This window comes from Nanorana parkeri, unplaced genomic scaffold (genome assembly GCF_000935625.1).
Source record: "Nanorana parkeri isolate BGI_ZX_2015 unplaced genomic scaffold, ASM93562v1 scaffold3254, whole genome shotgun sequence".
Classification (NCBI taxonomy): Eukaryota; Metazoa; Chordata; class Amphibia; order Anura; family Dicroglossidae; genus Nanorana; species Nanorana parkeri.
The window spans coordinates 1-13353 of NW_017309522.1; the positions used below are offsets into that span (position 1 = coordinate 1).

The 13353-nt window shown below is 48.0% G+C and overlaps 1 protein-coding gene across 1 annotated transcript; it reads left to right on the forward strand.

Annotated features, from left to right (window-relative positions):
- Positions 1–299: 299 nt before the first annotated feature.
- Positions 300–7803, forward strand: ORC6 (origin recognition complex subunit 6). The gene is made up of 7 exons (XM_018574811.1): positions 300–376; positions 1345–1474; positions 2933–3096; positions 3854–3943; positions 4042–4154; positions 5351–5425; positions 7651–7803. Exons 1-7 carry the CDS (start codon positions 312–314, stop codon positions 7782–7784), a joined length of 771 nt encoding a protein of 256 aa, XP_018430313.1. The 5' UTR covers positions 300–311; the 3' UTR covers positions 7785–7803.
- The last annotated feature ends 5550 nt before the right edge of the window (positions 7804–13353 follow it).

Consider the following 13353-nt stretch of genomic DNA (forward strand, 5'->3'; position numbering starts at 1 on the left):
GGGACAGGGTCTCTTGTTTTAGGTGGGGACAGGGTCTCTTTTTTTAGGTAGGGGGCTCTTGTTTATTTTTGGGGTGGGGGCGGTGTCTCCTGTTTGTTCTGTATGTACAGACGCACATACATCCTCATCCGGACGGCACGCTAAGGATCATGGGAGCCGCATGCCACCCTATGGCATTGCGTCACCGCTCCTGTAGCAATCACTTCGAAATTCTCTCGGCGGCCAATGGGAGCGCGTGTGGGCGGAGTTAGCAAGAGACCAACCAGCTGCAGCTGAGCGGTTTTACCGCGAAATCCCGATCGTGGCCGAAAATGGAGACGGATGTGCTGCGTAGACTAGCACCAAAGCTGGGCATCAGCTCCGCCCGGGTCCTGGGGTACGTGTGCCCGGGGGTAACACAGTCAGCATGCCGGTGCAGGAAATGGCCTGGGGGGGTCACCACCGGGATCGCAGCCATCAGCACCTGGCAATGGAGGCAGAAGGAAGCGAGCTGCAATTGTCCATATGTAGGAGCACTAGGTTGAACCCTGCAGTGTTCCTGCATTTGGACAATTGCAACTCGCTTACTCCTAGTTGTAAAAGTCAATGCGAATATATCATCATTAGTAGTATTGACTTTGTCCTGAAGGAGGCTCCATGGTGTAGGAAACCGGCTCCTGCCTGCTGGAGGACTGTAAGTCCCAGCATGTCCTGGCAGGCAGACATTGTCATGCTGGTGGCTCTGGTTATCAGCAGCTATACAGTACTTGCTGGCTTGCTCTGTTCTGGGTGCAGTAGATGTCATATGTTTACTGGGGTCATGGGGGTATTGGTCATGCTGGGGTTTGTAGTTCTTCTCTGCTATCTGGGCTGAAATAGCATGCTGGTAGTTGTAGTCCTGTAATCTAACAGAGGTTGTTGTGGGTATGAGGGGAGGACGCTGCTGGCTCTGTGCTTGCAAGTCTGTGTTGTTGTTTTTTTAAAGAGAACCTGTCAGATAGTCATCTGCTGGGGAGGTTGTCACTGCCCAGCTCCTTGGCACTAGTTTGGGCATCACAGCGCTCCAATAGAAGCATTCCTATAGTGATTCTGGCAATTGGCGGCCATGCTTGTCACAGGTAACCTTTAGCGCACATTCTGCTGCAGAACCACTTGCCGCACCTTCATTGGGTTTAATGGACCCCATAATTGCAACATGTTAATGCATTTAGGTATTTCTTGTTTTAAGGGCATGCTGGGACTTTTAGTTCACCCACCACTGGCTGGATGTAGTTTGCCCATGGTTGCTGTCATGTGACTTCCTGTCTGGTTTTGGGATCTGCCCTCAAGCTGTTGGCATCATGTGACTCTTGATTGACGTTACAGGAAAGCGGAGGAGCTTCTGCGCCTGTCGCAGCTGAAGTGCGCGGGACTCTCGGCCATGACTACGGCGACGAGCAGCGCGGTCATGTGTCTACAGCTCGCGGCTACGTCGCTAAATCACCCCGTGGACAAGGTGAGATGTCGTTATCGGCAGCCATGTATAAAATACGGAGGCAGGGTTCCTAGTAGTACTAGTATCGGTGCCGATACCGAGTGTTTGAGCGAGTACTCGCCCAAATGCTCCGATGCCGGAACTTCCCGTCAGAGGGAGATTTCCTCTGACCGTCAGTGCCCCGAGGCTGGGTGACACCCGGAGCGGTTAGCGGGTGTCACCCCACGCATGCGCGATTACGTCATCGCGCAGACGCGGCAATCTTCTAAAACCTGCCAGCGGCCATCTTGGTGATGGACGCCGGCAGAGAGAGGAGGGGACAGTCACCCAGCGGGATAAGGTATGCCACCGGGTCCCCTCCTCTCTCCTGATACTGTCGGCCGTTCGGTCCATGACCGAGCGCCCGACTTTTCAGAGGGGGGTGACACCAAAATGACTGTCAGTCATTTTGGTGTCACCCGGGTGCGGGCCGCACACCCCATGTGGCGCCACTGCCCCGAGGGAACATGGAGCCGCCTTCCTGGCCAATCAGTCGTTACCTGCCGCCCGGCTTCCTGATTTGGCCGACTCTATCTTGATTGGCTAAGAAAGCCGGCTTCCCATCCAATCCGCATCTAGCTTGGTGCCGGCTTCCCGGCCAATCAACATTGAGCCAGCCAAACAGCCCGGTGGTCATTTCACAGGGCTTAGTCCTTGGCATGGACGGAGAACTCGTGGTGCATCTGATCGGCTCTGCAGGGCTGCCACATGGTCCAATGTTCATAGAGTTCAATTCTCTCCCGTTATTGAAGTCATTAGGGCAGGGATGGCCAAACTGCGGCCCTCCAGCTGTTGTGAAACTACAAATCCCATGATGCATCTCTCTCCGGGAGTCATGTCTGTGGCTGTGGGAATCTTGCAAAGCCTCATGGGATTCGTAGTTCCACCACAGCTGGAGGGCCGCAGTTTGGCCATCCCTGCATTAGGGGGTTTTAACTTAAAGGAGAACTATGGGGTCAGTGTTTTTCCCCATAGTTCTCCTTGGGGTAACGGGAGGACACAAACTAGCGTCCTCCTGTTACCCTAAGCTCAGTATTCCGCGAGCTACGCCGCACCTGGAGCGGATCCCGACTTAGATGACGGGATCAGGCAGAGAGCCGTGACAGAATAGAGAGGTGAGCGAACGCCGGTATGTGTTCTCTCACCTCCCGATCTACTGAGCCGACCTGTGACAGTCTCATTGTCACAGGTCGGCTTAGAACTATGAGGTGAGTGGAAATCACTCACCTCATAGTTCTCCTTTAACCATAGTATGTTCTACTCTCGGCCTTGCGGCTCTTTTTTAATATTCCCGGGACAGTGGGACTGAGCTTGTTCTTATTGTCGATGGGCCTTATGTTTTAGATGGGCCGAGCCACGCTTGTGTCGTCTTGGAAGACTCGTACCGTCTGCTTAAAAAAACCCATTCTTTAGTTCATAACCTTTTTTTACTTTGCGCAGGACTATCTGGTGCGGCTATCGGGACTCAACAGGAAGGTCTACCAGAGCTGCCTCCAGTCCTTTGAGTGTTTGCTTGGCGTGGATAACAAATTGGGCATCCGAGAGTTGGCCGTACAGTATGGCTGCATGGAGGCGGTGAACATCGCGTCCAAAATCCTCAGCAGGTCAGAAGGCAATCGGCTTTGTGTTTTTATAGGTTTGTGTGACTCCCGGCACCTGCCGAAGTTTAAAGGAGAACTATGAGGCGAGTGAAAATCAGTCAGCCTCGTAGTTTAAGCCGACGTGTAACAATAGATCGGGAAGTGAGCGAACGCATACCGTCGCTCGCTTCTCGAGCATCTCCCTGCAGAGAGCCGTGATGGTCACTCACGGCTCCCTGCAGGGATTCCCCCCTGCTCAGATCCCCCAGCGCTGACTGGCGGAACAGACGGGGGAGGGGGCGGATACAGCTGGCTCTGCCTCTAGATAGGCAGAGGCAGCTGTCACTTACGCAGCTGGGCGGATCCAGACATAATTGTCGGGATCCGCTTCAGCGTCTCAGTATACCGCGAGCTGCAGCTCTCTATATACTGAGCTTTGGGTGACGGGAGGACTCTAGTTTATGTCCCCCCGTGACCCTTAGGAGAACTTTGGGGAAAAACACTGGCCCCACAGTTCTCCTTTTAAGAAGACTCGCTCGATCTGGCTTTTTTTATGGTTGGTGGGCCTTCGAATGTTTTCAGGCCCTTCCATGACTTTCTGAGCCGCCTCAAGAGAAAATGGGTTGGATGTATTTTTCCAGCCAGTGATTTTAGGTTCCTGCGAAACAGCTGATGTTCTCTTCCTCCTCCTCCTCCTCCTCCTCCTCTCCCATAGGCCAGACAGCTTGAAGCACATCTGAATGCTTGCTTTGATTTGATTGACATTTGTTTTCCCTCTTAGATATGAAACCACGCTGCCTCAGGCTCAGCAAGAAGATCTTGATCTGTCCAAGCCTTTGTTTATCACTGCTGCGCTGTACTCTGCTTGCAGGTAAGAGGTTTTGGGGAAGAGGCAGGGAGGGGATGATGTGTATATATATCTCTAAGTGGGTACAGTCTATTTATTGCCTTTTCCTTTTATACCCCGAGGTGTCTGAAGCTGAAAGTGGAAAAGAACAAGTTGGTCGCTAGCTCCGGTGTGAAGAAAGGAATATTTGAGCGTCTCTGTACGCAGCTGGAGAAGATCGGAATGCAGATCTGTCGTAAGTGATCTACTATGGTTCCCTATCGGAGCCCATTCACACTGCTGCTTTAGGCTGGGCACACACCTTACAACCATCGCAAGACTTTTGTCTTGCGATGGTTGTAAGGTACTTAAAAAAACGTACGATCTGCCCATCTAGGACATGCGGATTGTACTTGCGATGATCGCAAGCCACGCCCCCCTGAGGGGCGGGTTTCCGATTAAACCGCAATACTGAACGGCCCGTCCGGCTTTTATCGTACGAACATGCTACACACCCGCCAAACATCGTACGACGCTCGGCGGGTTTTCGAACATGTTCAGGTCCCCTCACACCTTGCGATAATCGCGGGATATCCCGCGATCGTACGGTTATCGGAAGGCGTGTGGAAGGCGTGCGACCTCTGCTACTGTAAGGTCGCACGACTTTTATCTTACGAACATGTTTGAAAACCCGCCGAGAATCGTACGATGTTCGGCGAGTGTGTAGCATGTTTGTACGATAAAAGCTGGACAGGCCGGTGTTCGCAAGCGCACACTGCCCGTTCGGCATTGCGGTTATCGGAAAGCCCGCCCCTCAGGGGGCACGCCTTGCGATCATCGCAAATACGATCTGCCTGTCCAAGATAGGCAGATCGTATGTTTTTTTAAGTACCTTACAACCATCGCAGGACAAAAGTCTTGCGACGGTTGTAAGGTGTGTGCCTAGCATTACAGTGACATGCGTTCCATCTGGCGCCATTCACTCTACATTGCACCCCAATGCACATTGCCGACGGCTGTCGTGGTGAGCTGCATATAGGGTACGTTCACCTTTTTGGTGGGCAGCCCATTCAAATGAATAGCAGCAAGTATAAGAATAAAAGCGCCAAGACACTGCTTAATAGGCCAGATATAATTTAAAGGAGAACTATGGGGGTCGGGGCTTTTCCCCATAGTTCTCAGGGTAACGGGAGGACACAAACTAGCGTCCTCCCGTCACCCTAAGCTCAGTATACCGCGAGCTGTAGCGAGCACTAATATATGACGGTAACATGCTAGCACTAACTTATCATATCTGATACAGTGCAGCTTCCAGAAACTTCATAAACTCCAATAAAACTTCCCCCAAAGCGTCTCCCTTAATTCTGTCTTCTATCCCGGCAGGTTGACTTTCTCTCTGACAGCGTATACATGCCTTTTTACTGACATGGTTTATATCTCTCTCATATACAGAGGAAAGCACGGCCATCACACAGCAGCCGCGGAAAAAGCAGAAGACTCTCCTGGAATGTATAGAACAGAACCACGGTAAGATTGACCTGTGAGGGAGGCTGGAACCTGAGTAAGGCTGTGAGGGAGGCTGGAACCTGAGTAAGGCTGTGAGGGAGGCTGGAACCTGAGTAAGGCTGTGTTCTTACTATAGTAGTAATAAAAGCAAAACTGGATGCAAACGGTTAACTGAAAAACATTTTCCTGTTTAAGCTGACAAAGGATCCTTTTTTTTTTTTTTCCTGCCAATTATTTTGTGACTTGCAAATACTTTCCTCACTGCACAGCCAGACTGTTGACACTCGTACCTCCTGATTAAGCAACTTATCTGCCTGGTTTGGACTTGCAGTTCCATAGAAAACGTTGGTAGGGTGTTGGATACCAGAGCGGGCAAAGCTCAAAAGATGGAAACGTGCCTACATCATGCCATTACTTGCCGCATGGGAAAGGGATCATTACAGAGGCTCCCACTAGTGGTAACATGATGAAAGCAGATGACACTGGGAGGAGATTTGCTCTGCTAAAGACACGGCCTGTGAGAAGGTCCCATTGCCACAGGCTCCATCATTAGCAGAGGTAATCTCCTCCCAGTCATGTGCCTACATCATGCCAATAGTCGCAGCATGGGAAAGGGATCACTACAGAGGCTGACACTGGTAACATGATGTAGGCACATGACACTGGGTGGAGATTTGCTCTGCTAAAGATGCAGCCTGTGCTCTGATCCCTTCTCCCAAGCCACATCTTTAATGAATGTAGCTGCTAGACTCATTCACCTAACCAACCGTTCAGTGTCTACAACCCCCCTGTGCCAATCCCCGCACTGGCTTCCATCTCCCCTCTGCCAATCCCCGCACTGGCTTCCATCTCCCCTCTGCCAATCCCCGCACTGGCTTCCATCTCCCCTCTGCCAATCCCCGCACTGGCTTCCATCTCCCCTCTGCCAATCCCCGCACTGGCTTCCATCCCCCCCTCTGCCAATCCCCGCACTGGCTTCCATCCCCCCCTCTGCCAATCCCCGCACTGGCTTCCATCCTCCCCTCTGCCAATCCCCGCACTGGCTTCCACTCGCCCAAAGAATAACATTCAAAATATTAACAATGACTTGCAAAGCCATCCACAACTCCGCCCCCAGCTATATCTCAAACCTGGTCTCAAAGTATCACCCTAACCGTCTGCTCATCCCAAGACCTCCTGCTTTCCAGTACCCTTGTCAACTCCTCCCATCCACGCCTCCAGGACTTCTGTAGAGTCTCTCCCATCCTCTGGAACTCTTTACCCCAACCTGTCTGTCTATCTCCCACCTTGGTGCCTTTAGGCGATCCCTTAAGACTCGTCTCTTCAGGGAAGCCCATCCCACCTCAACCTAACCGCTCAACCATCACTTCATCCCCACACAGCTCCCTCCTCATGTATCACTTCCTCCTCCCTTTTAGATTGTAAGCTCTCAGGGGCAGGGCCCTCCTTACCATCTTGTCTTGTATTGCATTGTGATTGTAACGTCTTCCTTATATTGTAAAGCGCTGCGCAAACTGTTGGCGCTCTATAAATCCTAAATAATAATAATAAAGCAAATCTCCCAGTGTCATGCGCATACATCATGTTAACAGTGGGAGCCTATGTAGTGATCCCTTTTCCCAAGCTGCATCTTTTGGAAGCATTTCCACCCAATCGGCCGTGGTCTGGGCATTCTCCACTCCACAGCTTCAGGTAAACAATGGGGCGGGATGCTTTTGCTGACATAATTTACCTTTTTATATGGCCACATAACCATATTGGGTCATTTTTCATTTACCCAATATAGGCATCTAGCCATTTGGGGACATTGACATCACTGCATCCCGTGCCTTTGCTTCTGTCAAGCTGCAGCATGGAAGGAGCTCCCCTTTCAGGTTTGGAAGGGGCTCCCTTTTCAGGTTTGAGAGGAGCACCGGTTCTGACTGTGTTCAAGTTCCACTTTTCTGAGCTCTCTTTATTGACCTCCGCTATAACATAGTTTATTGTAACTCCCTTTTTGAACAGCATTGGTGTATGTTAAAGCGTCGCTCCAGGCTGAACAAAAAAGTAACCCTTGCAGTGCAGTCCCCGAGACGTAATCTGTCATCTATTCGGACCCGAAACCTCCATTTTGGGTGGACTGGCCCTTTAAGTGGGTTATATGAGGCACACGATGTCCTCAATGTTCCTTTTTGGTTTCTGACAGTGTGACATTTCTATAGCTACGGCATTCCCTTGGTTCTCACAGCTTGCTCTTGTCTGCACAGATTCGGAGGAGGTGGAAGAAGAGGAGTTCCCACGCAAACAAGTGCGCTCCGAGCCAGAAAGCAAAGAGCGAGACTACGAGGAGTGGAAGAGGAAAATACTTCAAAATGCCGCAAAAGCCGCCAATGGTGAATAGCACCCGACAGATGGACGTTTTCAGGTTCATTCAGCGTTACTGAGCAGGTAGTGATGGTGCAGTGCTCCAGAACGACTAACCTGAATCGCTTTTGATCAGGTCATTTTTATTTAAACAATTGCCGATTAGCTGCTACGGGTCACCTTGTACAGTATGCTTTGCAGCACGTTCCCAAATAAGTCCGTAGAGCGGCCGCCTTCTCTGAATGGACATGTTGCCAAGAAGACTTGCCAAGTTATTGGACTGTTTTTTATAGTTTGATGGTGTTATTAATGACTGGGGGTCAAAGATGGGATTTCTGATCATGTGATCACTGTGATTGGACGTCATGGCGGTCACATGATCGGGAGCCTGTCCCGCTAGATCCCAAGCGTACACAGTGACCGCGCCAGTGAGCACGGAACAGCGGAGCCTGCTGATGCATTATGAGTGACGGAGATTACTCCGGGTCAGGACTGCAGTGCAGTGGGAAGGGTGCAAGGTGTGTGTATAAGTGGGTTGTGTTCTTTTTAGAGTTTCTAAGTTTCTTCATACAACAAACAATGTTTTAACTGTTCTTGATTTTATTGCGGTTACATTTTTACTTTCGCCGTTGGGGTTGGAATCTCCGCATCAAACAATTTCAGAGGCTGCGGGCGCCAGTCTTGAGTCTGAGAGAGTGGGGATTAGGCAAGTAAAAGTCCTTTTACCCAGGTACCCTAGATCTAAATGAGCATTTTAGGCCTCATGCACACACAACGCAAGAGCAAAATTGTACATTGCGTATGTGCAATCCCAGAATGCATCATTCATAATATGAATGAACTGTACGTGCGTATAAGTGTGTAAAATACGCTGCCCGGGCGCATCTCGGGTCCATTCTATCTTTACGCTACGCAAATATACGGCTCCATACGCAGCTATGTGTATGGAGCCATTTATTTGCATATGGGACAATACGCGCATATACGCAGCGTATTGTACGGCAGTGTGAATGAGGCCTAAACCTTGCACAGCTGGGACAGCCCTACTACTTAAAGGAGAAGTATGAGGGGAGTGCTTTTCACTCACCTCATAGTTCTAGCCGACCTGTGACAATGAGACTGTCACAGGTCGGCTCAGTAGATCGGGAGGTGAGCGAACACATACCGGCGTTCGCTCACTTCTCCATCCTGTCACGGCTCTCTGCTGTTACAGGGGAGGGGCTGGATTCCCCCCTCCCCGCTCCGATCCTCCAGCGCTGACTGGTGGAATGGGAGGGGGCGGGTACAGCTGGCTCTTCCTCTAGATAGGCAGAGCCAGCTGTCAGTCACGCAGCTGGGCGGATCCCGGCACAATTGTCGGGATCCGATTCAGCTGCGGCGTCTCAGTATTCACAGCTACATCTCGCGGTATACTGAGCCTAGGGTGACGGGAGGACGCTAGTTTGTGTCCTCCCCTTACCCTAAGGAGAACTATGGGGAAAAGCCCTGACCCCATAGTTCTCAGAGTTTTTTTGTTTTTCCAGGAGCCTCACCTATCAAAAAACTGAAAGGAAGATTAAAGCAAACCATTTAAAATTTAATCCAATTTTCCCACCCGAAAGCATACGGCATTTTGATTTCTTTTTCTTACCTATTACATTTTTATTATCAATTTTTCTATATTTGATTTTCTGAATGATGCTCTGTACAGGCGCCTTTTTAGTTGTTGTAAATATATTTAAAATCTCTTTAACTCTATTTACCTTGCCCCCTATGGCACACACTTGCCGTTCCCCCCTCTGCTCCGTTAGACCGATCTGTGTAAGCTCCATGCCGACTTGTCTAAACTTAAGGTGCCCAAACACTGCACGATTCTCGTACGAGAGTGGCGGGAAATCCCGCGATTGTACGAGAATCGTGCAGTGTATGAAAGGCGTACGACCGTTTTTACTGTACAGTCGCACATCTTTTGTCTTAAGGAGCATGTTCGAAAACCAGCTGAAAATCTTACGATTTTCGGCTGGTTTGTGGCATGCTCGGGGAGACAAATGCCGAACGGGCCGGTGTACGCACACTGCCCGTTCAGCAGTGTGCGCAAGTCAGTTCAGCAAGTACGATCTGCCTGTCTTAAGACGGGCAGATCGTACGTTTTTTTAATTACTTTACAACCGTCGCAAGACTAAGGTCTTGCGATGGTTGTAAAGTGTATGGCCACCTTTACACATGGCTTTTGGACTCCCTCCCCGCTCCCATGTGATGGTGCTGGGCCAATCCTGAGACGGCAGTGGCGTCATGTAAAAAAGGGGCGTAACTACTGCAAATACCAGAAAGTAACGGGTGTCTGTCTCCGCGCCCGCTGGTGAAGTGAATCATAGGCAGATGTGTATTGCCGGGTGTGAACGTGTTGGGGAAAATCGCATTACTTTAATGAAGGTCAAAGCAGATGATGCTAGTAATGGCGCGTCGCCTTTTAATCACTGTTGCTAACATTTTAGTTTGTTTTATATGTCTGTTCAGAAATAAACATATTTAATTCAGTTTAATTAGTTGCTGCGTTATGGACTAATTTCTAGGCAGGAGCAATGCACACACGTGAGCTAAAATATTTGTAACTCAGTTCAGTCGCTCTGATGATCCCTCCTGCTGGGTAAGGATGGTCGCCTCGTCTGTGCAGCATCCCGTGTCACCTGGCCTGTAGCTGCGCTCATCATTATACCACAGAGAGCCCCCTCCTCTCACCTCCCTAAACACCTCTGCACATTCTATAATACAGCTAGCAGAAGCACTGGGTTTTTTTTCTTTTTTAATCCAATGCAAAGCAACCCACAGATGGTAAGTCGGCGATGTAATCCAAAATGATATAAAGATGGGCGCCAGACTTGGTCCAGAAATTATTTGCAGCATCTGTTTAAATGTCAATGCATTTTGAGGCTCATACCGCCCCCTTCAGCAGTAATGCTGAAACTAGGGAGATCCGACTGTTCACATGTAAACTGGTGCTGGTATGAGTGGTGTATGGTTGGGTGACATGGTGTCATATTTTTGTTTATGATGTATAGATTTTTGATACAATTTCACTTTTTATATTTTTTTTTATCCTCGGACATTTCTTGCTTTTTGTGTGGGGATCTGGACATTGAAATTGGGTTTCTTAAGGAAATTTGGGAGCAATTATGTTTCCGAGGCCCTCAGAACTGATGGTGAGCATTAATAAACAGGTCGTGGGGGGTCCTTTTAGGGTTGGCAATGGACATTGAGGAGTCCCTTAAAGCTGTAGATGGCCATTAATGAGAACATGTAGATGGGGGGAGGTCCGTTAGGGTTGACGATGGACATTATTGATCACGTAGTTGGGGAGGAGTCCCTTAAAGCTGGAGATGGCCATTAATGAACATGTACACTGGGGGGGGTCCCTTAAAGCTGGGGATGGGTCTTAATGAACACGTAGATGGGTGGGAGGGGGTCCCTAAAGCTTGAGGTGGATGTTAATAAACACAACAGTTGCCATGTGGTGGATGGTCTTGTCACACACATACACGGCTCGTCCGAGACAATCAGTAACGCAAAGTGTTCGCTGTAAAATGCGCCTCCTGCCCTCACGCGAGGGGGCATGCAACCGTCTGACATGAGTTCTTTTAAATGTCTTCTTTACCCCCTCGTACCGCAGTCCTTTTTCTCATGGTCCTCGGCACTGTAATTACCAGCAACAAATCAGAGTGCTCCAGCAAAAACATTTTACACAATCTCTCTTTTATTAAGTTTACAAATGACATCATCTAATCACTAAAATCTGCTACCAAGTCGCAATGCCCTGATTTTATTTTCACTGGAAAAAAAGAACTCCTTACAAAAAAAATAATACAGTAAATAAATCTTTATAGTTGTGACATTCGTAGCGGGTTAATGCCCATGTCATGTAAATTCACTTAATAGAACATTCTAATACATCAAAAACTTTGAGCATTTATTTTTGGTTTCTTTTTTTCAGACCCAGAAGAGTCTGTAATATTTTTTTTTTTTTTTTATTCCATCATGCATCCAAATTTTTGATTTTTTTTTTTTTGGGGGGGGGGGTAGAAAATTGTTTGTTTTTCTTGAGCAGCAAAATTAAATACTCAAAGTACCAGAATAGGCCAGATTGGAAGAGATTCCTATTAGTTCAACAGGAGAAACACTTTTTTTTTTTTTTTAGTGGCTCAATCCTGCTACTAAAATCGCTGGGGATTATTATTTTTTTAGGGTGTAATCCTAAAATAATCACCAAAGAAATCTAGCAATGTTAGAAATTAATCTATGGATTCAAATAGCAGGACTGAGCTACACAACATCCGCAGTGTAGTTCCAGCCTATTGAGGTGCCAGCAAGTGTTTAATTGCCCATGTGGTTTAGTCCTAAAGTTGAACCTGTTCTGCATGGATAAAAATTAAAAAATCTTTTGAAACTATGAAAGCAAAACTTTTTTCATTTTAATAACATATGGAAGGGTTAAAAGTTAAAACCACTTATTCGTCTCATTAGGGAGCTATCCCTTCACTTCCTGTCCTGAACACTCTCAACAGAAAGTGAGAGGGTCTCCTTCCAACGTAAGGTATAATCCCCTTTTGGAAAGTTGTCACAGGCACTAGTGTCCCCATAAGGTTTCCCTTTCATTCCTGTTTGATGGCAACTCAATGGTTTGGCTTTGCCCATCACTTTTCATACCAGTTGATAAGGACAATTAGAGTGAATGTTGCATATAACAAGGAAGACCTGACAGTGGTTCCTACCCTTCTTGGTGGAGAAAAGCAGATGAAGACATTGGCAGAGGGAGCACTGCGAGAGGTAAGGAATACATAGAAATGTTACATTCGCACGTTACTTAAAGTGACATTAAACCCTCAGATTTTTTAACATAAAACAATACTGTAATGTGCGCCTTACTGTAATCCATGGTAGTTTCCCTTCTCTTTGCTACTCTTCCTTTTAAATTCGTATCTCTTCTCGTGCTGGGGAAGAATTTCCATTTGCAGCCGAGTGCCTCTTCCTGTAGTGCTGGCTCAGGTTGTGAACCTACACACCGACAGCATGTATCCATTTCAGAGACAAGGCAGTCTGCTGCAAAACAGAGTTCTGCCCAGCATGAGCATAAATACGGATTTAAAAGGAAGAGCAGCAAAGAGCAGGGAAACTACCATGGATTGCAGTAAGGCGCACATTACAGTATTGTTTTATGTTGAAAAATCTGAGGGTTTAATGTCACTTTAAAGTTGAACTTAACATAAAAAAATATATCTGGTGACAGGTCCACTTTATACAATGGTCAGGGTCTATTTGATGATGATGCAACAAAACTGGGATCAAATAATCCCTAGCAACACATTTTATTTAACGCTCAACTGTATTCAAAGCATTTATTAGTTTAGGATAGAGGAAGGGTTAGGGTTAAACCTATTAGAATCATTGACAGTGGTCTTCAAGGCACAACGCCTTCTCCACCAAGAGATAAGAATGCACCTTGTACAATATAACATTAGCACTTGGCTAATCCTGTTTTATAAAATGTTCATCATGGTTGAGATATTCAGTACTTGGTATGAAGGGACGGTGGTATGAATCTGAGGATCTGGAAGGCCAAGGGTGAAGATCCC